This window comes from Polypterus senegalus, chromosome 7 (assembly GCF_016835505.1).
Source record: "Polypterus senegalus isolate Bchr_013 chromosome 7, ASM1683550v1, whole genome shotgun sequence".
NCBI lineage: Eukaryota > Metazoa > Chordata > Cladistia > Polypteriformes > Polypteridae > Polypterus > Polypterus senegalus.
In genome coordinates this window covers 109630253-109657204 of record NC_053160.1, presented here as the reverse complement: position 1 = coordinate 109657204, position 26952 = coordinate 109630253, and the positions used below count along the sequence as shown (strand labels likewise).

The 26952-nt window shown below is 39.3% G+C and overlaps 1 protein-coding gene across 1 annotated transcript in view; it reads left to right on the top strand.

The window, feature by feature from the left end:
* The window catches only part of nol6 (nucleolar protein 6 (RNA-associated)), a 309483-nt gene that overhangs the window by 64792 nt on the left and 217739 nt on the right, over positions 1 to 26952 (top strand). The window contains exons 5-7 of the mRNA XM_039757964.1: positions 7738 to 7872; positions 8187 to 8350; positions 15260 to 15380. Coding sequence (XP_039613898.1) covers positions 7738 to 7872; positions 8187 to 8350; positions 15260 to 15380 — 420 coding nt within the window. The remainder of the gene's footprint in view (positions 1 to 7737; positions 7873 to 8186; positions 8351 to 15259; positions 15381 to 26952) is intronic.

The following is a 26952-nucleotide window of genomic DNA, read 5'->3' as shown; positions in this document are numbered from 1 at the left end:
TTTTCACCCGTAATTTTTTCAAGAAGGATAGCGTGTCATTACACTCGTAAATGTGACTGTGTAGATCGGCTCCATACTCCCATTTCCATTTTGGGTGCCTCTTGAACCCAACACTGTCAATAGTCATAACCAAGATAAACTTGGCAGATAAAGATAAAGCACACATATAGGAAGTGGTAGGGGCAAAAGTGTATTAGTGCTTTTATTAATAAAACATTTAAAAAAATCAAAGTGTCCAAAAGTGCAGTGCTTCTAAATTCATTAAATAAATTATGCAAACACAGTGTCCATGTGGAGGTTAAAATCAACCAAACAATCCATTAAAATGAGGATAAAACATGGGGGGAAAAAAACTGTCTTTAAAATGTGAGCCTGGATGCATTCCTTTGAAACAGCTGTCTCCTCAGGTTATCCTGACCGTATCTTGCAGCCGAGGAGGCAGTTTTTCAATAGGCATTGCTGTTTTTGTAAGGGTCCAGTACCTTCCACTCCATGGTTGCAACAAGGCTCCCACCCCTGACCTAAAGTTCGGGTCCCCAAAGGACATGGCGCTTACGGTGAGCCTCACAGTCAGAGCCTCACCAATGTCGACAAGACAAAAGAGATAATCGTGGACTTCAGAAAATCACATTCTGCCCACATCCCACTCAGCATCAACGGTTTAGATGTGGAGACTGTTAGGAATAGCAATTTCCTCGGTGTGCACATAACTGAGGAACTTACATGGACGCATAACACCTCATCATTAATCAAAGCCCAGCAGAGACTACACTTCCTGAGGCGGCTGAAGCAAGCAAGTCTTCCCCCTTCCATCCTCACTGTCTCAACCACCTCTAAAAACCTGCTGACACAGAACTTATACATGCAAGCCACTTTCCAGGAAAGACTAATGTGCATTTAAAAAAGAAATGAAAATCTCTTACTGACCTTTAAGTATTTTGACATTCTTGATATCCTTCTGCTGTGAAACATTCTGACCTGTAATTGTTTACACATGTCTTAACACTAGAATTACCAAAGCCTACGAAAAAACTCGTAAATCTGTCCCACCTTAAATCGCTACTTAAAACCGTTCACCTCTTCGCCAGCGTTTTTTGTTTATCTAAATGTGCTGATTTAGAGCTGCAAGCAGCCGGCTATTCCATCCCCCCACCGACTTAGAATGTGCACGAACTTCTCCCAGCTCATGCCTTGATTGATTAACTGGGAGTGAAGTGGAGTTTTAGAGTGGAAATAATAGATCGTTATTTGGAACACACTCATTTCATGTATGTTCCGTTTCTACAGTAATCCGTGTAAACACATTGTTAAAACAGAAACATTTTCATATTTTAGTAATAAATGCTACAAAATGTAGGCATAAACTATAAAATATGTGAAGCCTGAAAGACAAAGATTAAATAAACACTTTCACAAAAGGTTCAAGAATGTCACAACAGCTTCTGTGGCATACTGGTAAGATTTCGTCACTCAGAACTTGCCGTACCTCAGAGGTCAGAGTTCGATTCCCTGTTGGGGAGAAAATGTTTTTTTTTTTTTTCTTTTCAACCTTCGCTGTTCTGCCTGCCTCAACTCCCTGTCTATCTATATAGTAATAACAGTAATTTTATTATTATATAGCAGCTTCCCTGTCTGCCTATCATATAATGCCTTTCCTTCCTATCTATCTATACAGTGGTGTGAAATACTATTTGCCCCCTTCCTGATTTCTTATTCTTTTGCATGTTTGTCACACAAAATGTTTCTGATCGTCAAACACATTTAACCATTAGTCAAATATAACACAAGTAAACACAAAATGCAGTTTTAAATGATGGTTTTTATTATTTAGGGAGAAAAAAAAATCGAAACCTACATGGCCCTGTGTGAAAAAGTAATTGTCCCCTGAACCTAATAACTGGTTGGGCCACCCTTAGCAGCAATAACTGCAATCAAGCGTTTGCGATAACTTGCAATGAGTCTTTTACAGCGCTGTGGAGGAATTTTGGCCCACTCATCTTTGCAGAATTGTTGTAATTCAGGTTTATTTGAGGGTTTTCTAGCATGAACCGCCTTTTTAAGGTCATGCCATAGCATCTCAATTGGATTCAGGTCAGGACTTTGACTAGGCCACTCAAGTCTTCATTTTGTTTTTCTTCAGCCATTCAGAGGTGGATTTGCTGGTGTGTTTTGGGTCATTGTCCTGTTGCAGCACCCAAGATCACTTCAGCTTGAGTTGACGAACAGATGGCCAGACATTCTCCTTCAGGATTTTTTGGTAGACAGTAGAATTCATGGTTCCATCTATCACAGCAATCCTTCCAGGTCCTGAAGCAGCAAAACAACCCCAGACCATCACACTACCACCACCATATTTTACTGTTGGTATGATGTTCTTTTTCTGAAATGCTGTGTTCCTTTTACGCCAGATGTAACGTGACATTTTCCTTCCAAAAACTTCAACTTTTGTCTCATCAGTCCACAAGTTATTTTCCCAAATGTCTTGGCAATCATCGAGATGTTTCTTAGCAAAATTGAGACGAGCCCTAATGTTCTTTTTGCTTAACAGTGGTTTGCGTCTTGGAAATCTGCCATGCAGGCCATTTTTGCCCAGTCTCTTTCTAATGGTGGAGTCGTGAACACTGACCTTAAGTCTTTTAGGGCGGATGTCGACTTTTGTCGAAAGGAGGGGTTGAGGGCGATAATCAGCTGTTAATGGCGACAAATCTCACTGTCACGTCACAGGCATTCCCTCTGTGCTTGGAGGAATGCTAGACTCATTGACTCGGCAACTAATCCTTGTGTGTGCGTGAGTTGCGAAATGTAAACAATGTCAAGATGGCATCCACATGTGATGAGGGAGCGACGCGAGTGCAGAAAAGAAAACACTCGGCAGACAATGTTTTGCGTATTATCGCGGAGTCTGACTCTATTTTCAGAATCGGATTTTATTGACAGTGATCAGGAGATCGAGCAAGAGAGTGAGAAGCTGGCATCAGCTGATCAAACACCAGCCGATGCCGCGCCAGCAGATCTGCTGCCAGTTGAGCGCCTTCGCGCAGCCAATGCATCTACGGCAAGGATTGCGTGGGATAAATACACAGACATTGATCCGTTGAGAGCCGATCTGGCTACTGGACTTCACAAGACGGCATGGGTTGCTGTTGGACACGACAGATCACCAGCTGCTGTACTTCAGGCTGCTCCCTCCTGATGCTGCTTTTCAGCTACCGTCAGACGAGACAAACAGGTAGGCAGAGAAATTTTTTGAATCGCGGGCTGCGTTTGCATCGTATTCTCGTTTTTCAAAGAGTAAACCCACAACAAAAGACGAGGTGAAGCGTGCTGTGGTATTACAAATAGAGATGAGACAGAACTGGTGATATAACTTCAGGGAGCATTGGTCCAAACGTGCTTTGTCCCCTGGTGGCTTTGGACAGGTTATGCAGCATGGTGATAGGTACGTACTGCTGCAAAGTTTTATTTACTTCTGTAATAAACAGAAGCAAAACGTGAGCCAGGCTATAATGACATGCATAAAGTTCATAAAGTTTCAGAAGATGAAAAGAGGTGACAATATGCTTTTCATACGGGCAGAAAACTTGGTGGCAGTGGAATAGCACAATGGCAAAAGGGTGACTTGTCTCTCTACAGTACACACTAACAATATATGTGAGAAAATGCAGCAACAGACAATTGAAAAGAAGGCACCAAAGCAACATGTATTGTAAGCAGTGAAATGTGGCAATGACTGAAATTGGCTGCTTTGAGCGAGATTAGACTTTGCAGGACTTTGCTGAGTAAAATGTATGTTATATATATATGTGAATTCATAGAGTATGCAGGCTTATACAACATGCAAGACAGTAAAATTTGTCAAAAGTAAATATTTTTTGTTGATTTGATATGTTAAACAATTGTTTTGTGTTCTTTTCTAAAAAATGTTAGTTTTTGGAACAATATTCAGCCCTGGGAGATAAGAAACAAAAAGAAAAAATTAGCTCTAAAAGAGTTAATTGAGGCAAGTGAGGCCTGCAGTTCTTTAGACGTTGTCCTGGGGTCTTTTGTGACCTCGGATGAGTCGTCTCTGTGCTCTTGGGGTAATTTTGGTCGGCCGGCCACTCCTGGGAAGGTTCACCACTGTTCCATGTTTTTGTCATTTGTGGATAATGGCTCTCACTGTGGTTTGCTGGAGTCCCAAAGCTTTAGAAATGGCTTTATAACCTTTACCAGACTGATAGATCTCAATTACTTCTGTTCTCATTTGTTCCTGGATTTCTTTGGATCTTGGCATGATGTCTAGCTTTTGAGGTGCTTTTGGTCTACTTCTCTGTATCAGGCAGTTCCTATTTAAGTGATTTCTTGATTGAAACAGGTGTGGCAGTAATCAGGCCTGGGGGTGGCTACGGAAATTGAACTCAGGTGTGATACACCACAGTTAGGTTATTTTTTAAAAAGGGGCAATTACTTTTCACACAGGGCCATGTAGGTTTGGATTTTTTTCTCCCTAAATAATAAAAACCATCATTTAAAAACTGCATTTTGTGTTTACTTGTGTTATATTTGACTAATGGTTAAATGTGTTTGATGATCAGAAACATTTTGTGTGACAAACATGCAAAAGAATAAGAAATCAGGAAGGGGGCAAATAGTTTTTCACACCCCTGTATATCTATCCCCTTAGCTTTTTTTATATATCTATTATACAGTGCACTATGGGGTGCCAGACAGGCAATTACAATGATTTTTGGAATATAAAGTCATTCCTGAATATATAAAGTCAAAACTTGAATATATAAAGTCAGCGTCAGAATATATAAAATCATTCCCGAATATATAGAATTTCCGTACTTGTCATTTCACTCGTACTAGTGAAAGGTAAACTTCGACAGAAGCCACTTGGAGTCGATCGGGCTTGTGAGGTTCATCCAAAAATGCGCCCATACAAAAAGAATAAATATAGTGTTCAAAATGCAGGGCACATACATCATTTTGAATGAATTAACTGAACAGTGGGTTTTTTAAAAATATTTTTCTGAAGATGTTTTTGTTAACTTTGCCTCTGTTATAGTGCATCTGAGAAAACAACAGTTTCAAATACTGCTGCGTGATTCTTGAGCGCGGCTGAGAGAATAACAGAATTAAAAAAAAAGCTAACCTTTACAAGTATCATAAATTACACTGGCTGTTAAAGACTGGAATCAAATGTATGTTTTTATTTCAAAATAGTAAGAATATGTGCAGCTCACTTTTCAAAACGGACTCATCTGGAATCAAACCCGTAAAGTTAAGACTACCAGTCAAAAGCTGATACTGTTGCGCCACCACAGCACTCTTACCAAATGCATGTCAATATCGCATTCTCACTTGGGTTGTTTTTCTGTAGTTATATTTTTGAATAAAAGCGCACATGTTCTATTATATTTGTACTTTTTTTGAAACTGTTTCTTTGATATTTGGACTTCAGGCTTCACACATTATAAACTTCATGTTTACATTTTGTCAATTATAACTAAAACATGAAAAACGTTTCTTTTTTAACGATATGTGTATATAGATCTATGTAGACATGGAACACACATGAAATGCAAGTGTTCCAAATGATGATATAGTATTTATAAAAGTTGTCATTTTGCTTGATTTCTCACTCCATACAACTCCAAGCAACTGACACGCAGGTAAACAGACTTGAGCTGAGAAAACTTTGTGCAGCGGTGAGGGGATGTGATAGTATGCTGTTTGCTGCTTAGCCACAAATTTAGAAGACAAAAGACGTGACGGAGAGTTGTGAAGCATTTTAAGGTGGGCCGGATCTACGAGTTTTTTATAGGCTCTGGTAATGCTAGTGTTAAACAACTATTATCATACACTGATAATTGCTGCATTATCTGTATCTATTACTTATTAATTTATTATTTTACATACCTGTTGACTATATGTATGTTTCTAGATTGCAAATACCATACATTGCATCAGTGTTCATATTGCTTACTACACGTCAATATTGCTGCTACTTCTTTTGTCTTGTCTTTGTCCAATGTCTTGTTTGTGTTTTCACTTTAAATTAAAATTTTAATTCTATTTTAAATTATTTGCACTTCATGTTATTACACTGTGGACCCTGAGCTTCGCAATTTAGTCTATCTGTATACTTGTATACGGTTGAGATAACAATAAAGTTCGCTTTGACTTTGGCTTTGACTTTGATGTATAATCTCGCAGCAATACAATTTATGTACTGTAAAAAAAAAAAAAATAAGACATGCAAGGATCTACGGTGCTGTAGCCTGTAGGATTAAAGAACCTAGCTGGAATAACAAAAAAATAAATTAATGACTGCATTTACTTTGTTTATGCAGTCACAGACAGTTTTGTTTTTCTAATTCCAATGAAAAAGAGTGCATGTATTTCTTATTTCTTTTTCATTGTGTTGGTTTTTATGAGTCAGTCATATTCATTAACACAGTGCATTTCACCTATGTCTCTTAAGCAATACTGCGTTACTTGTAAACAATGTATGCTTTACACCAAAAAGTGTAAATATCAATAAGTACATATTTTTAAATGTACACATACAGTACAGAAAGAAGTACATTCAAGCATCCTAATAATTTAACCTACATTCGAGTACTGTATACTTATTTTTTTTTAATATGAACATTCCTATCTTAATCTGACAGACTGGTACAAGACAAAATGCAGATTAATCTTTTAGATTTGAAAGACCGCACTTGCTGTAATACTGTAATACACTGCAATACAGGAATAACGCCTGGAGTTGGTTCCCTACCATTGCCAAAATAGCATTCAAGTTCCTGTCAGCCTTGTGCATCAGTGTGGACAGAGACAGATTGTTTATTGCCACTTCTAATATGATCAAAGAAAAGAGCAACAGAATTCCCTGTGACAAAGATGCTGCTATTCATTAAGTAAAAACTCCCCATCATGCTACGAAATATAATCATAAACATCCAGAAAGTTTTTTCTTTATATTTGTATGCTTTTCCAGTTTTTAAAAAAATTAATTCTTTCTGATGCGATTAGATTTGTTCCATTTTTTTAAAAGAGAGAAAAATGATGTATTTAAGACTACGGATCTAGTCTCATCTTCTATGTATTTTATAAATGTGTACATTGGCTCTGGCAGATAGACTGGTTCATCGACAAATTGGATATTGACTTAATGGAGCTTCTTTGGAGATCTTGCACCATGAATAATATTGGAAATGTGTAGTGGAAGTGGATATGTTAAAAGTTATTATTTTCTCCAGATTAAACATTTTGTCTAATCTGCACTTACATTTTTTTTATTCAAATATTTATTTGTTGTGATAGTAGCTATACATTTTTAAGTAGTTAACAGATGACAATGACAAACCTTTCTTGAATGTTGTCATTGTCATGTACAAAATTACTTTAACATTCCAAGTTGTTAATTATAGTCTGATATTTCGAGAGAAAATAAATATTTTGTTCAGGTTAAGGTAGCTAACTCCAGTGAATGGAATGGATGCTTTTTACTGATAGAAGGAAAATGTGGTTAAATTTGCTAGATTCCATTTTATTTTGCATACAAAATTGGGTAAGATCAGCAAAACAACAATAAAATGATGTATAAATAAGTATAGCAAATAAGAGTAGGAGCAAAATGGCCTAATGTACACAGTGTAGAACATAATCCTACAGTCTGTATTCAGCTTAATGCATCTAAAGACTGTAAATATTAGCTCATACATTTGATGTTTTATTTAATTACAGATAAAGACCTGCATTCTGTGACATTGCGCCTTTACGTCTGCATCCCAGCTGATTTCTTTAAGCCTTCTCGTTTCCATATATGCAGGAACAATATTCGGAGTGCTTGGTTCCAAGGATGGGAGAATGCTACACAAGGTATATATGTGCATAATAATTTTTCTCTTATAAATTGTTTTCATCTGAATAGCTTAAAGCTACTTTCAATTTTAAATATTTTGAAATTTGTTGAAATGTTCTATATATGTTCTTTCCGTTTATTTAAGTATTGCTTGGTTGTATCCATCATTATTTTTTTTCACCCTGTTTCTCTTAGCTACCATTGGACATTTTTTGATGTTGAGTAAACTTGCTATAAGCTAACTTGGTCCGTGTGGCTTTTTTGATGAAAGATGAAATTATTATGCACTGTATCAATAATTTTTTTTTTCCTTTTGCTTTCCACTTTATAGAAATCAGTGAGCCACCCACTCCCCACTACAATAATGGTATCCTAAGGGAAGCTTTGATAGAAGCTCATCTTACCTTTCTTAATGCTGCTCTTGCCGACTTTCCAGGCTCTAAAGAAGGTATTATGTTGCTGAAAATATGGTTGCGGCAAAGGAAGCTTGATCAGGTAAGATCTACTAGTAGAAAATCTGGTATGACCCACCCAAATAAACAGTAATCACAGGTGCTTACTTTACTTTTTGGTGAATCTTAATGAAAGCAGTGCTTTTGTCTATCTAATATGAATGTGTACTGAGCTCAAGGATGTTCAGTTAAAAAAAGCTGTTATTTCTTGCTACTCTCTTGTGAGGATAGCCACTCTCGTCTTTCCTTCTGCGGTATTAAAGGCAAAGGTTGGTTTACTTTTGCATTAATGCAGTGTTCCTGGTATTTAATACTTCAAAATTAGAAAACCTATAAAGAAAACAGGCCTTTAAGTACAGCAGACTTGCCAGTCTGGCCCAGAAGTTCATTAACAGTATGCCAGGGTGAATTGTAGAGGTCTTGAAAAAGAAGGGCCAACACTGCAAATATTGATTCTTTGCATAAACTTAATGTAATTGTCAAGAAAAACCTTTGAAACTTAGGAAATGCTTGTAATTATACTTCAGTATACCATAGAAATATCTGGCAAAGAGATCTAAAAACACTGAAGCAGCAAACTTTGTGAAAACCAATACTTGTGTCATTCTCAAAACTTTTGGCCACGAATTTGCTAAGCAATTCAGCCAGATTGTCTTTTAGGCCAGTGTCACATCTCGCAACTTAGGAATCACTTAATTATTTCAAGTTGCTGAATCTTGTTTCCGAAAGGATGTTATATTGCACAGCTAACACTTTGATGACAACATTTCCCATAACTTCTCATCACAGTTTGGGATTTCCTCCATAGTTTTGAAAACTTAATTTTTTTTTGCTGTTGGCCAAAGTGGAGGAAACTGGAAAGATGTTGAAAGTACATTTGTGCTGACTACAGAATTCTTAAAGCTTTCCTATGTTTGCACAGCCCTGAAAAACAATTCTGTTTCGTTTCTTGCGACCTATTCTGCTTTTCTTTGTTGTTCTTAGATTTAATTATGAGCGCATAATGATTGACAACTATAATTCATACAGGAATGCCCCACAACTTTTGAGAAAATAAAACCTGCCATATGACTTAGTTGTTGGGGATGTCACACTACACTTGTGGTGGTCACAGGCACCACAACTTGCTAAGTTCATGTACTATGTATTTTTTGCAATATGGAGACCAGAATTACACACAATACCCCAGAAAAAGCATCACAATTTCTGTTGCATAGATTAAGAAAAATTCCTTTAACATGAACTCCACACATTGAGCTATACACTCACCTAAAGGATTATTAGGAACACCATACTAATACGGTGTTTGAACCCCTTTCACCTTCAGAACTGCCTTAATTCTACGTGGCATTGATTCAACAAGGTGCTGAAAGCATTCTTTAGAAATGTTGGCCCATATTGATAGGATAGCATCTTGCAGTTGATGGAGATTTGTGGGATGCACATCCAGGGCACGAAGCTCCCGTTCCACCACATCCCAAAGATGCTCTATTGGGTTGAGATCTGGTGACTTTGGGGGCCATTTTAGTACAGTGAACTCATTGTCATGTTCAAGAAACCAATTTGAAATGATTCGAGCTTTGTGACATGGTGCATTATCCTGCTGGAAGTAGCCATCAGAGGATGGGTACATGGTGGTCATGAAGGGATGGACATGGTCAGAAACAATGCTCAGGTAGCCCGTGGCATTTAAACGATGCCCAATTGGCACTAAGGGGCCTAAAGTGTGCCAAGAAAATATCCCCCACACCATTACACCACCACCACCAGCCTGCACAGTGGTAACAAGGCATGATGGATCCATGTTCTCATTCTGTTTACGCCAAATTCTGACTCTACCATTTGAATGTCTCAACAGAAATCGAGACTCATCAGACTGGCAACATTTTTCCAGTCTTCAACTGTCCAATTTTGGTGAGCTCGTGCAAATTGTAGCCTCTTTTTCCTATTTTTAGTGGGGATGAGTGGTACCCGGTGGGGTCTTCTGCTGTTGTAGCCCATCCGCTTCAAGGTTCTGCGTGTTGTGGCTTCACAAATGCTTTGCTGCATACCTCGGTTGTAACGAGTGGTTATTTCAGTCAAAGTTGCACCAACAACCATGCCACGCTCAAAATTGCTTAAATCATCTTTCTTTCCCATTCTAACATTCAGTTTGGAGTTCAGGAGATTTTCTTGACCAGGACCACACCCCTAAATGCATTGAAGCAACTGCCATGTGATTGGTTAATTAGATAATTGCATTAATGAGAAATTGAACAGGTGTTCCTAATAATCCTTTAGGTGAGTGTATGTGTGTATATGTATATATATATATATATATATATATATATATATATATATATATATATGACAAAACAATTACATACATATATATATACATATATATATACTATATATACTAATACATATATATATATACTATATATACTAATACACACACATATACATATATATATATATATACACACACATATATATATATACACACACATATATATATATATATATACACACACACATATATATATATATATATATATATATATATATATATATATACAGGGAGTGCAGAATTATTAGGCAAGTTGTATTTTTGAGGATTACATATATATATATATATATATACACAGGAGTGCAGAATTATTAGGCAAGTTGTATTTTTGAGGATTAATTTTAATATGGAACAAACACAGTGCTATCAGTCAATCCAAAATGTTAATAAACCTGAAACCTGAATGTTTCACAACGGAAATGTGAGTGTGAACATCATCAGGGGAATACATATGTGCGCACAATTATTAGGCAACTATTAGTGTGCAGATTTATTATGCAACTAAAGGAAAAATGAAAATTTTCCCATCTCACTTGTTTATTTTCATCTGTTATAGTGAGAATAATAAACAAACACCTCAAAATTTACAAATAAACATCTCTGACATTTCAAAAAAATAAATCAATCAATCAATGACCAATATAGCCACCCTTCTTTCCAATAACAGTCATAAGCCTTTCCATTCATGGAGTCTGTCAGTTTCTTGATCTGTTGACGATCAGCTTTTGTGGAGCAGTGACTACAGCCTCCCAGACTCTCTTCAGAGAGGTGTATTGTTTTTCTCCCCGGTAAATCTAGCGTTTAAGAAGTGCCCACAAGTTCTCGATAGGGTTTAGGTCAGATGAGGAAGGGGCCATGTCATTATTCCTTCATCTTTAAGGCCTTTACTGGCTGGCCACGCAGTGGAGAACTTCGATGCAAGTGATGGAGCATTGGCCTGCATAAAAATCATGGTCTTTTTCCTGTATCACTGTTTGAAGAAAGTGTCTTGAAAAACTGGCAGTAGGTTTGGGAGTTGATTTTGAGTTCATCTTCAATGCAAAAGGTCCAACTAGCTCATCTTTAAAAATACCAGCTCATACCAGTACCCCACCTCCACGTTGGAGTGGAGCTCTGTGCCATTACTGATCCACAGGTCCATCCATCTGGTCCATCAAGAGTCACTCTCATCTCATCGGTCCATAAAACCTTTGAAAAAAATCTGTCTTCAGATATTTCTTGGCCCAGTTTTGACGTTTCAACTTATGTTTCTTGTTCAGTGGTGGTTGGGTTTCAGCCCTCCTTACCTTGGCCATGTCTTTGAGCACTGAACACCTTGTACTTCTGGGCACTCCAGGTAGGTTGCAGCTCTGGAATATGAAAGTACTGGAGGATAATGGGTTCCTGGTAGCTTCACGTTTGATTCTTCTCAAATCTTTGGCAGCTAATTTGCGTCTTTTGTTCTCAACACGTTTCTTGCGACCCTGTTGACTATTTGCAACAAAATGTTTGATGGTTCTGTGATCACACACCAATATCTTAGCAATTCCAAAAGTGCTGCATCCCTCTGAAAGACTTTTTACAATTTTTGACATTTCAGAGTCAGTTAAATCTCTTTTTTGGCCCATTTTGCCTGAGGAAAACTAGCTACCTAATAATTCTGCACACCTTGATATAGGGTGTTGATCTCCTTAGGCCACACCCTCCCTCATTACACAAATACACATCACCTGACGTGCTTAAATCCAATAAGCTTTCAAGTTAATGCAGCTTGGAGTTGGAATATACGCATTAAAAATGATGATATGGTCAAAATACTCACTTGCCTAATAATTGTGCACACCGTGTATGTGGACGGTCCCCAAAACTTTGTTTTTGTTTGTGCTGTCTTCTTTGGGGAAGAATAAACACCACAATATATATACACTGTGAACTTGGCCCGGACACAGACAGGCGGACATGTTGTTTAAAACCACCACACGTTTATTAAACACAATTATTTACAATAAAGGTCACTCAGACCCAGTCCAATGGTCACTCAGACCCAATCACGTGCACAAACCCCAAACAGTCACAATCCTGGCAACAATGCCTTGTCTTCGGGCCGCCTCCACAGCTCCTCTTGCCTCGTCCTCCTTCCACCCGACTCTAGCCTCGAATGAATGGAGACGGCCCCTTTTATAGAGGACCCGGATGAGCCCCAGGTTTTCCCGGCATTCCTCCTCTAGCCACGCCCCAGCGTGGCGGAAGTGCCGGCTGTACTCCCGGCTGCTCTCCGGGCGCCGTCATAAATCTTCCCCCCAGCACTTCCTGGTGTGGAGGAAGTGCTGGGGCAACAAGTTTCCAAGACATTGGGGTGCCTCCTGGCGGTGACCATGGGCCCCTACAGGGAAAGGCTTCCATGCCCTTGACCCGTGGCCCCCAAAGCAACCCGGAAGGCAAACCCCACGTGATCCAGGCAGGGCTCTGACCCTCTTCCGGTCCCCCCTGACGTCCCGGCCGGGTCATGGCCTCTGGCATCCCTGTCAAAACATGTATGTATGTATGTATGTATGTGTATGTGTATATATATATATATATATATATATATATATATATAGAGGCCCCTAGTCTATTATACTGTATAAAAAAATCTTGGGTTGAGACGTGATTTTTTCGGAGACACTTTAACATCAAGCGAGACAAAGATGACAATTGCTGTACATGCTTTTAAATGATTGAAGCGCAGCACGATATAAGCTGCAGCAGCAAGCCAGCTGATCGAGCATAGAGGAGGTAAAAAAAAAAAAAATTTTTTTGTTTCCCATTGTATCACTGTTTAAGAAGAGGTTTCAGAGGCGCAACCGCATCTCCTTAGCATGCGTTCAGCCCCCCTTTTGACAACGTGAGAGGCATAGACGTGACGTGGCTGGCACGTTGCGAGCCTTGGTTGGGGGGAGGGAATGGCGTGGTGGGCATGCGAAGCGAGCAGGGGGGCAACGCCCCTGTAGTGTATGTATTTCGGAAAACATGGGAATATTTCCTTTCTGTACGTTATGTATATGTATGTATGTATGTGTACATGCATACATACATACAGTGGGTATACTGTAGAAAAGAATCGCTCTCTTCAGTGTATTCCCATTTTTTTTTTGCTTTGCAGTCTTAAATAAAATCACACAAACCAATATTTTTTTCCAGCTTTACTTACTCATCGAAATCTATAACATCTAAGTGAAAGATGTCATAGATACAGTTCAGAAGAATTTTAAGAAATCAAAAACAAGATATACTGAGATTAAAAAATGATCACCCACAATGGCAATATTTTGTTGAACCACCTATTGCTTTAAAGACAGCCTTGAGTCTTCTGGGATACTTCTCTATCAGGTTTTCACATCTGGATTGAGCAATATTTGCCTACTGTTCTTTACAGAACTGTTCAAGTTCGGTCAAATTGGATGGTTCTGGTTAGTGGACTGCGATCTTAAAATCTTTCCACAGATTTTTAATGGGATTTAGGTCTGGACTGTGACAGGGCCACATGAGGACATTCACTTTTTTCTCCTTTTGCCACTGTGTGGTCAATTTTTCTATGTGCTTCAAGTTGTTTTTGTGTTCAAAGGTGAACATTCTGCCCATCTTCAACTTTGTGGCAGAGGGAAGCAGATTTTCCTCAAGAATTTGATGGTGTTTTGCCCCATCTGTTTTTCCTTCTACACTAACAAGCCCCAGATACTGCAGCAAAGAAACATCCCCAAAACAGGATGATGCCATCTACATGCTTTACTGTAGTTATGGTGTGTTGTGGATTATGAGTTGCATTGGATTTCTGTCAGGTGTACCGTTTTGTATTGAGGCCAGATAGTTTGAATTTGGTCTCCTCTTACCATAAGACCTTTTCCCACTTGGCATCAGAATCTTCAGGGTGCATTCTGGCAAAGCTCAAATGAGCCTTAATGTGGCCTTTCTTGAGAAGTGGCTTTTTCTGCTATACATTGACCTGAATCAAAGACTGAACTCCTTCGGTGTTGTGTCTCTTCAGAGTATCCTTGGTTACCGCTTGTTTGACTTTGTATCGAACAAGCAGTTGCTCATGGAGTTCCAAGTGAGGTAAATTACCTGCATTGTGTAGGAGCATCAGTTACAGCAATGAGGCCATGTGTTGCGATTTCCCGAGCTGTTTTTGTAATGTTGTGGGTTTAGCAACACCCTGTATGTGTGCATGCTCCCCAGCTTCACCTGACCTGTGTATCTGCACAAACATTTAATTTCATGGAATTTCTCTTCAGGTTTGTGGTTTTGTTTTTTGTGCTTATTCTGACTTTGTGTTATTTTGAAGAAACATATAGTGTGCTGTGTTTGCAAGTGGAAATTTGGTTCATGAGGATAAGCTAAACAAAAAACAATTTGTCTATCCATAAAATATTTTTATTTTCAAATAATGTCACATTTTTCTGACTGTCAGTACACAAAAATGGTTTCTTTAAATATTAAGAGTAGTTGTACATTGGCTTGATCTACACTGCATGTATGTTCAAATTACCATTTAGAAGTGTTGTAAGATTGTTTTGTATAGTTAGATTATAGCTGTGTAGAAGTTTGGTTTTGTAAATCTTGTCATGTAAACTTATGTATGTTTTATTTGTTGCTTTTTTTTAGGGTTTTGGTGGCTTTACAGGATTCCATGTTTCCATGCTGGTGGCATACCTTATTTCCAGAAATCAAATCAGCCCTGTGATGAGTTCCTATCAAGTATTTAGAAGTGTTCTGCACTTTCTTGGTGAGCAAGAATGGCCTTTTAGTGAACCCTTATATTTTTGGACTCTTGCAAATATATATTTGTTCCTGTGGCACTTCAAGGCAACAAGATGTGATATAAAAAAATTGGCAAAGGCCAACATTAGACCATATTGTTATCCACCAAAGCCTGTTACACACAGATTTATAGACTCCTAATAAATTAAATAAAACAATAATAGACATGGAATAGTATTAAACTAACCATATTAACAAAAGAACAACATATTAACACTGAACTTCTCTCCTAGTAATGCTGTCAATACATGAAAACTAAAAGTGGTCTTTTCTGAATGTTCTACCAGTTCAGAAATGAAAGGGGAATGAAATCCTTGCAGGCAACTGCCATAAAGTGTAGAGTAGTTTCTGGCTAGTTTCTTAATCCTGTTATATATAGTTATACTAGCAAAATACCCACGCTTCGCAGCGAGGTCGTGTGTTAAAGAAGTTATGAAAAAGAAAAGGAAACATTTTAAAAATAACGTAACAAGATTGTCAAAGTAATTGTTTTGTGTATTTGGCGGCAGCGTCACAAAGTTGTATTCGTCTAGCTGCATCAGAAAATGTACCACGACATCTGACACGCCTCCTTTTTACTGTTTTCTCACAGCTTGGATTGCTACTGTCATAATGGGTTTGAGTCTACACATATATATATATATATATATATATATATATATATATATATATATATATATATATATATATATATATATATATATATACATACATACATACACTCACCTAAAGAATTGTTAGGAACACCATACTAATACGGTGTTTGACCCCCTTTCACCTTCAGAACTGCCTTAATTCTACGTATTCTATATCTATACATATATATACACATACATATCTATATACATATCTACATATACACATATATATATATATATATACACACATATCTACATCATATATACACACATACATACACACACACACAATTATATATATGTGTATATATATATATATATGTATAATGTAGATAGGTGTGTTTGTATATATATATATATATATATATATATATATATACACACACATACATACACACAGGTATATATATATATGTATGTGTGTGTATATATATATATATATATATACACACATACATACACACAGGTATATATATATATATGTATGTGTGTGTATAGCTTTGGTCACTGTGTGCAAGGGAAAAATAATAAAATGTAGTCTTAAGTTATTAAACAGTAAAACATTAACGTTTTAAGAAGTACAGGTACATTGAGCGCTACTGGAGTGGTTGTGGGTAAACTACATTTTAAAGACGGTGTAACAGAACAGGTAAGTAGTACTAACAGCAGCTAAAATGTATATGGATCATCTCTCGGTAGTTGATACCTTTTAAAAGGCGCTACACGATGGCTGTGGTATAGAAATTACATTTTCTATGTGAACGTCCAAATTTCTGCCTCTGGTAATGTGCCTTACCGGCATTACCAGCAATTAAAGAAAATTAGTTTTGTGTCCTTTGCAGTGTTAAAAGAGAGAGAGGCTTTGGTTTGGGATAAAAGGAAAAAAGGTGTAAAGAAAGGAAAGTTGCCTTTTTCTTTTATATAGTATAGAGAGATGTGTTCGCGGATGATATGAGCGCCTTTTGGGGACAGTTGCAGTGGGTCTTGTGTACTGTAGACTGGTGAGACGTCAAAGTGAACTTTATTGTCATCTCAACTATATACAAGTATACAGATAGACGAAATTGCGAGGCTCAGGGTCCACAGTGTAACAACATGATGTGCAAATAGTAAATTAAAAATAGAATAAAAATTTTAAAATTTAAAATTAAAACACAAACAAGACAAGACATTGTGCAGATAGGACAAAGAAGTAGCAGCAATATTGATGTGTAAGATATGTAATATAATAAATAAATGAATAATAAATAATAGATATAGATAATACAGAAATTATCAGTGTATGATAATAGTTGTTTAAGACGTGTGTAAACAATGACAGGTCAGAATGTTTCATAGCAGAAGGATATCAAGAGTGTCAAAATCCTTAAAGGTCAGTATGAGATTTTCAGTTTTTTTCTACATGCACACTCATCTTTGCAGGATAGTGGTTTTCATGTATAAAAGTTCTGTTTTTAGTGGTGGTTGAGGCCGTGTGGAAGGTCCCAGGGGGCAGCCTGGTGTTAAGGAGTCTAACAGCTTGGGGGTAAAAACTCTCCTGCAGCCTGGCAGATTTGGCTTTGATGCTGCAGTATCTTCTCTTGGATGGCAGAAGTGTGAAAAGTGCATGTGAGGGGTGTAAGGGTCCTGCACAATGCTGCAGGCCTTGCGGACACTGTGTTTGTAAAATATGTCCTGTAAGGAAGAGGCACCCCAATAATGTTCTCTGCTGTCTTCACTATCCTTTGCAGGCGCTTGCGGTCGGATATGTTGCAGTTGCCATACCAGACAGTGATGCAGCTGGTCAGGACACTCTCTATGGTGCCTCTGTAGAACATGGTGAGGATGGAAGGGGGAAGACGTGCTTGCTTCAGCCGCCTCAGGAAGTGTAGTCTCTGCTGGGCTTTCTTGATTAGTGATGAGGTGTTATGTGTCCACGTAAGTTCCTCAGTTAAGTGCACACCGAGGAACTTGGTACTCCTAACAATCTCCACATCTAAACCGTTGATGCTGAGCGAGATGTGGGCAGGACGTGATTTTCTGAAGTCCACGATTATCTCTTTTGTCTTGTCGACATTGAGAGATAGATTGTTGTCTTCACACCATGCGGACAGCCATTTCACCTCATCTCTGTATGCTCTTTCATCATCCCTGCTTATCAGTCCCAGCACCGTCGTATCATCCGCAAACTTGATGATGTGATTGGTGTTGTGCGTGGCTGTGCAGTCGTGAGTCAGCAGGGTGAAGAGCAGTGGACTAAGCACACAGCCCTGCGGTGCTCCAGTGCTCAGTGTGATGATGCTGGAAGTGTTGTGGCCCATCTGAACTGACTGGGGCCTCTCTGTCAAGAAGTCCAGGATCCAATTGCAGAGGGTGGTGTTTAGGCCCAACCTGCTCAGTTTTACAACCAGCTTTGGAGGGATGATTGTGTTGAAGGCAGAGCTAAAGTCTATGAATAGCATCCTGACATATGTGTCTTTTTTATCCAGATGTGTCAGGGAGAGGTGAAGGGCAGAGCATATGGCATCCTCAGTTGACCTGTTTGAGCGGTATGCAAACTGAAGAGGGTCAAGGGAGGCAGGGGATTAGTCTTTATGTGTGACATGACTAACCTTTCAAGCACTTCATTATGATTGGTGTGAGTGCAACTGGTCGGTAGTCATTCAGGCATGTCACTGATGACTTCTTTGGCACTGGTATGATGGTGGTCGACTTGAAGCATGTTGGGACTGACGACTGGCTCAGAGATGTGTTGAAGATGTCTGTGAGGACACCAGCCAGTTGACTTGCACATTCTTTGAGCACAAGACCAGGTATGTTGTCAGGTCCTGCAGCCTTCCGTGGATTGACTCTGGATAGAGTCCTCCTCACATCTGTTATGGAGAGACAGAGTGCTTGGTCAGTGGAGGGAGGTGTTGCTTTTCTCGCAGGCTCTTTGTTCTGTGCCTCAAACCGTGCAAAGAAGTTGTTCAGCTCATCTGGAAGGGAGGCATCACCATCACTGCTGTGTGGATTGGGCTTGTAGTTTGTAATTGCCTGAACACCCTGCCACATACGACATGTGTCTCTGGTGCTGCTGAATTGTTTGTTGATCTTCTGCGCGTATGCCCACTTAGCTCTCCTTATAGCACGAGACAGGTTGGCTCTGGTCACCCTGAGGGCAGCCTTGTCTCCAGATCTGAAGGCTGCATTTCTGATCTTGAGCAGCTTGTGCACTTCTCTTGTCATCCAGGGCTTTTGGTTGGCTCTTGTGGTAACATCCTTGGTAACAGTAACATCCTCTATGCATTTGGAGATGTAGCCAGTCACAGAGTCTGTGTACTCTCCAGATTGATGGAGTCACCATCCATAGCAGCCTCTCTGAAAATGTCCCAGTCTGTCAATTCAAGCAGTCTTGGAGAGCTGAAACCGCACCAACCTGCCACACTCTGATGCTCTTGGGGCTGGTTTAGTGCGCTTCAGCAGGGACTTGTATGCAGGAACCATAAAAACGCTGATATGATCTGAACAGCCCAGGTGAGGGTGGGGTAGTGCCTTGTAGGCGTCAGGAGCGCTTGTGTAAACATTGTCCAGACAGCTTCCCCCTCTAGTTGCAAAGTTCACATTCTGGGAGAATTTTGGGAGAAATGACTTCAAGTTGGCATGATTGAAGTCTCCAGCAATAATGAAAAATGCCTTGGGGTGCGTTTGCAGTTTGCTGATGATCTTGTAGAGTTCCGCTAGCGCCTGGTTAGCATTTGCGCTTAGGCGGAGGTAGACGGCCACCACCATCACGCAACTGTATTCCCTCGGCAGGTAGAAAGGCCGACACCTTACTGATAAAACCTCTATCAGCGGGGAACAGTGTCACGCAACTGAGGCAGCGTTTGTACACCACTCTCTGTTCACATAAACACACAGTGGGTCTTACTGGACAAAGAGGCGTCTCTGTCTGCTCGGAAGATGGTCAGTCCGTCTAGCTGGATGGCCGAGTCTACAATGTTTTCCTGGAGCCATGTCTCAGTGAAAATAAAGATGCAGCAGTCTCTCATTTCCCACTGCTTGGCCCGCTGCAGCTTTATATAATCCAGCTTGTTGTCCAGCGATCGGACGTTCACAAGCAGAATAGACGGTATCACAGGTCTGGTGGAGTTAGTTTTTTAGCCTTGTGCCAATACCGCCGCGTTTACCTCGTTTCTGTTTCCGATCTCGGCGCTTGTGTTTTCGCCAACTCAACTTCTCAGGCTGCCGAAGTAAGCAAAGACTGCGGAGTGTCTCAGTCACCTCACTGGATATTTCGGCGCAATTTCTTTGGAAATCTAGCAGGATTTGCCGCTTGTAAATGTATGTCTGCGTACTACTATCACTTAAATCTACTTTTCTACTTATACTAGTTAACAAAGACGAACAAAGATTAACACTAAACACCGCGGACTCAGGAGCTCTGTAAGCCGCAGCCTGCACGGGCGGCGCCATAATTTTAATTGGCTGTGATGGCACTCTCGGTCCTCCACTCCTGTGCGTGTCTTCATAATCCAAGCTGACGACCTCATAATCGTATACATGCAAAAGAAAGTGCGATGCACCTTAATATTAGTTTGTCGCGGTGTAGAAAAGGGGTCCCGTGTTTGCACTTGTCTGGACTATAGCTCAGGGGGAGGATGAAAAACATTAAAAGTGCTCAATTTGACTTAAGGCAGAAGCACAGTAAGCTTCTCAAAGGCCGGCACAGCTATGCGCGCGTGCCAGCTGCTCAACTTTTGCTGGGCAGGAGACCCCACTTTTTGCAGACACGTTCACGTTATCAAAAGTCTCCGCGCTCTTTGGAGGTCATTCATTCATATACAGTGGTGTGAAAAACTATTTGCCCCCTTCCTGATTTCTTATTCTTTTGCATATTTGTCACACAAAATGTTTCTGATCATCAAACACATTTAACCATTAGTCAAATATAACACAAGTAAACACAACATGCAGTTTTTAAATGATGGTTTTTATTATTTAGGGAGAAAAAAATATCCAAACCTACTTGGCCCTGTGTGAAAAAGTAATTGCCCCCTGAACCTAATAACTGGTTGGGCCACGCTTAGCAGCAATAACTGCAATCAAGCATTTGCGATAACTTGCAATGAGTCTTTTACAGCGCTCTGGAGGAATTTTGGCCCACTCATCTTTGCAGAATTGTTGTAATTCAGCTTTATTTGAGGGGTTTCTAGCATGAACCGCCTTTTTAAGGTCATGCCATAGCATCTCAATTGGATTCAGGTCAGGACTTTGACTAGGCCACTCCAAAGTCTTCATTTTGTTTTTCTTCAGCCATTCAGAGGTGGATTTGATGGTGTGTTTTGGGTCATTGTCCTGTTGCAGCACCCAAGATCGCTTCAGCTTGAGTTGACGAACAGATGGCCAGACATTCTCCTTCAGGATTTTTTGGTAGACTGTAGAATTCATGGTTCCATCTATCACAGCAAGCCTTCCAGGTCCTAAGGCAGCAAAACAACCCCAGACCATCACACTACCACCACCATATTTTACTGTTGGTATGATGTTCTTTTTCTGAAATGCTGTGTTCCTTTTACGCCAGATGTAACGGGACATTTGCCTTCCAAATTGTTCAACTTTTGTCTCATCAGTCCACAAGGTATTTTCCCAAAAGTCTTGGCATTCATTGAGATGTGAAATTGAGACGAGCCCTAATGTTCTTTTTGCTTAACAGTGGTTTGCGTCTTGGAAATCTGCCATGCAGGCCGTTTTTGCCCAGTCTCTTTCTTATGGTGGAGTCGTGAACACTGACCTTAATTGAGGCAAGTGAGGCCTGCAGTTCTTAGACGCTGTCCTGGGGTCTTTGTGACCTCTCGGATGAGTCGCCTCTCGCTCTTGGGGTAATTTTGGTCGGCCGGCCATTCCTGGGAAGGTTCACCACTGTTCCATGTTTTTGACATTTGTGTATAATGGCTCTCACTGTGGTTCGCTGGAGTCCCAAAGCTTTAGAAATGGCTTTATAACCTTTACCAGACTGATAGATCTCAATTACTTCTGTTCTCATTTGTTCCTGAATTTCTTTGGATCTTGGTATGATGTCTAGCTTTTGAGGTGCTTTTGGTCTACTTCTGTGTCAGGCAGCTCCTATTTAAGTGATTTCTTGATTAAAAAACAGGTGTGGCAGTAATCAGGCCGGGGGTGGCTACGGAAATTGAACTCAGGTGTGATACACCACAGTTAGGTTATTTTTAACAAGGGGCAATTACTTTTTCACACAGGGCCATGTAGGTTTGGATTTTTTTTCTCCCTAAATAATAAAAATCATCATTTAAAAACTGCATTTTGTGTTTACTTGTGTTATATTTGACTAATGATTAAATGTGTTTGATGATCAGAAACATTTTGTGTGACAAACATGCAAAAGAATAAGAAATCAGGAAGGGGGCAAATAGTTTTTCACACCCTGTATATATATATATATATATATATATATATATATATATATATATATATATATATATATATATATATATATATAGTGATGTGTCAGTCCCTGTCTTGCACCCCAAAACGCGATGCTGTGTCTCATTACTTTATCAAAACCAGCTTTATTCAGCTTGAAACAGGAACACCAAGGTTATTTATTGCAGAGAGATCTACCACTCTCTTATACACTGACACAGCAATCAGGCAAGGTCATGGCCAATTAATACTGTTCTCTGCATTTGTAATGTTCCTTGCATCACCCATTGACAACAGGCACTTTTAGTGTGACTGTGGTTGGCTCGGATTTGCTTTTGCTGGGAGCCTGCGGTTGCCCCGGCAACTGAGCAGCTGTCTTCCACAGACCTGGAGATTGCGCTTTGGGACTCTCTTTGGCATGTTGTCTTTGTATTTCCTTCTATTGTTTTGTCCTCTTATTTTGATCGGTGTCAAGTAGGCTATGGGTGAGGAACTTCATACATTTGATATAATGTTAGTCTGACTAAAAAGGGAAACAAACATAATCTGAGTTAGACACCATTTTTTAATCAAAGCAAGTTTAAATTATTCAAAACACGTAAACACATTCTGGTTGTGAGCAGCCTCAGTAAGCAGAGGCATAGGAGAGCCTTTTGTTTAAAACGCTGATGTTAACAACATCATCAGTGCAGATCAGTGGTTCTCAACTTGTGAGATGTGATGGTAGTTAGGACAAAGTGACTTGTAAATTGCTCAGATACAATTTCCCTTTTTTCCTGTTTTAAGTTTTGTTTTGAATGGGACCATTTTCTATTTACTTGTTTACTGTTAGTGAAACAATGCAAACAATGTTAAGAATTTGTAGCTTGTGTGTTTTGTTTTTTTAATTCTGTTGTGATTTCAACGTATGTTATGATTTACTTGGATGGGACTTTTGTCTGTATTTCCCATTTCATCTTGTTTCTTTTAAAAATATCACTTTGTGTTCTGAGTTGAAAATGACAGCTGTCTTTACATTTTACCATTTTATGCCGTTTCTTTAGTGGATTTTAATGGGGGTGATAATACATTTTATTTATAATTATTTAGTGCCTTTCTCATTCTCACGGTACTTCAGTGTCACATAAAGAAACAGAAGGTATATGTAACATTGGGTACTGAAACAGATACAGGATATACAAAAGCATTAAATTGAATAAAAGTCAATAAACCAGAGTAAAGTAAAAAAATTCAATGCTAAAAGAAGCCTAGCAAATAGCATCATTTGTGATATAACACAAATTATATCGAGCTTCTAGACAGAGAGGAAGACTGAGAGGAGGCAGAATGTCTGGTTAAGTTAAAAGCCTTCCGAGCAGATGAGCTTTTAATTTGTTTTTTTAAAGGATTAATTGAACCAGCTGATCTTATTAATTTAGAAATGTCATTCCAAAGTTTGGGCACTGTATAGCTGATGGCACTGTCACCCATGGTTAGTGTCAAGCTCAATAACTTTTGACAGAAAAGATGAGAAATAGGTCAAAAATTGTTAAGATTGTCAGTATCAAGACCAGACTTTTTAACATTTAGGTTACAGAATCGATTTTAAAAGTGGCTGGCGCTTAGCCACTGTCAAGGGATGTATTTATTATTGTTGTAACTGTCCGGATAATGGCATGAAGGCAAGATTTAAGAGTTGTGTTGGGGACGGGGTCCAGTGAACAGATAGTGGCCATCTTATAATGCATGTCGTTAACAAATGCAGAGGTGACTGGTAATAATTTAGAAAAAGATCTGGATGGAGTGGGAAGACAGAAAATGATATACATGGATGATAGGTTTATGTTAGTTAAATTATTTAGATCTTTAATTTTATTGTGGAAAAAGTGGAGACATTTTTCACAGACTTAGGTTGAGATGGCAATTGGGGCAGATGAAGGTTGAAGTAGTTTATTAACTTCAGAGAGCAAAACCCTTGGGTTATTACGGCCACTGTCTATTATTATGCCATAATGCGTGTTCTTGGCTGCAGTTAGTGCATCTCTGTAAGCCCTTTTATGGTCAGAGAAAGCCTGGATGTGCATGGTGAGGCCAATCTTGTATGACATTCTGTCAAGATGTTGGCCAGCTGGTTACATAGACTGTAACTCTGAATTGTACCATGGAGTATAGTGCTTAAAGCAAACCTCTTTATTCTGTAAGAAGGGCCGTGTTATAGTAGTTAACAAGATTATCTAGTGTTGATGGAATTGCTGAAGACAGAAAAAGATCAGAAATGGAACTAGCAAGAATAGAAGGACAAATCTGTTTAGTTTCTGAAAAAAAATTGATGTTTACAGGTAAAAATGAGGAAGGACAGGTAATGAGACCGTGAAAAGTACTGGTTTATGATCAGAGTGTCCCAAATCACTGCTATAAAGTGTTGCAGACAGATAAGCAGATCAGGTCCAATATGTGACCACCAGAGTGAATAGGAAAATCAACATTTTACACCAAGTCAAAACAGTCCATGAAGGATAGGAAGTAAATTCTTAGTTTACATGTAGTAACGTCAGTATGGATGTTGAAATCGCCAAGATGGATGACTCTCTGAAAAAAGGAACTTAAGTGGGTTAATAATTGAGTCATATCAGATAAAAAAGACGCATTGTATTTTGGTGGATGATAAATAACAATGAACCCTTAAAGATAGGGTGAGAAGCTCAGTCATCCGGGAGGGGCTCAGAGTACACAAGTACGCTGCAGAGCTACAGCGCATCTTTATGTGAAAACAGCATTCTCAGATGGGGGGGTAGGGAAGGATCCTGAACACGACTGAGAATGAAAAGTGAATAAAAAAAACCTAACCTTTACAAGTATCATAAATTACTGGCTGTTACACACTGAAATCAAATGCATGTTTTTATTCTAAAATAGTACGAATAAGAGCAGTTTACTTCTCAAAACTGAACCATGTGGGATTAAACTCATGACCTTTTGGATACTAGTCTGCAGCTGATACCATTATGCTACCGTGGTAGCTGTACTAAGTGTGTGTCAATATGGCATGCTAAGGTGGCTTTTTTCTGCAGTTATATTTTTGAATAAAAGCATATTTGTTCTATTATATTTGTACCTTTTGTGAAAGTGTTTGATATTTGGACTTCAGGCTTCATACATTATATAGTTTATGCTTACATTTTGTCATTTACTACTACAATATGAAAAACGTTTCTGTTTTAAAAATGTGTTTACACGAATTACTGTAGAAACGGAACACACGTGAAATACGTGTATTCCAAATAACGATCTATTATTTCCACTCTAAAACTCCACTTCACTCCCAGATAATCAATCAAGGCATGAGCTGGGAGAAGTTTGTGCACGTTCTAAGTCGGTGGGGGGATTGAATAGCCGGCTGCTTGCAGCCTGATTTTTATCAGCACATTTAGATGACAAAAGACGCTGGTGGAGAGCTGTGAACGATTTTAAGAAGCGATTTAAGGTGGGACGGAATTACGAGTTTTTTCGTAGACTCTGGTAATTCTAGTGTTAACCTGCAAGGCACTGAGAAGTAAATATATCCAGATGGTGTCGCCTCTGTGAGCGTCGTAAAATCGTTTGGTTTTTGCTAGGTTTGTTTAGGCATAACATGTTAAGGTTGATGTCTGTTATGAATTCTGATATCAGCAGAATTTTCCATTAAGAGGTCTTGAGTTAAACAATGCGGTATTAGATGGTGAGGTTTCATTGTGGACAGATCTATGAACAGAGTTTATTTTAATACTAGCCAACCCGCTACGCCGCATAATCAGGCTGCTTTTTAAATGATTTTTAAGCACAGAGGAAAAAATAAACATTTGAAAAATCCGTAATTTAATAAACCACCAAGAAAAGTAACATTGCAACAATGCACGCTACGAACCAACATACAATTGTCCGTGACTGAAAACCGGAGGAGCGCCGTCGCGCTTTCTCCTCCCAAAGCTAAGGACGGGTTGAACGGGCTCGCTCAGTACGCACTGCCCACTTATGTGCCCGCCCCAACTCCCTACCTGAGTCGCTGCCTGTGTACAGTCCACACGCATATGTGAGTCACGTTGACTGTTAATTTTCCAAACACCGCCTCAGTCGTTTTCCACGTTGATTTTTCATTGTTCTTTGCGGCTTTTTTTTATATATAATCCACCAAGTCACCCGACCATGGGGGGGCTTTACAAAGGGCAGGGACGTAATCAGTGTGATCGTATGACCCGCACGTAATGGGAATTTCGTTCGTGGGGAACAATTGGAAGCCACGGTCTCCATCACGAATGGGGTTCAACGGCTTACCCACGCCGGTAGACACACGCTGATCCATTCAGTGTAGCGCGTGCAGTACCGGACATACAAGTGCATCACAGACCTGTTAATGCTCAATATCACGTGGCTGAAAGCCACTTCTCCCTCTAAGAATTTGGACGCCGACCGCTGTTGGGTCGTGTAACTATTTAGCAGGCGGGAGTCTCGCTCGCTTCGAAATAACCAGCCAAATCGCTC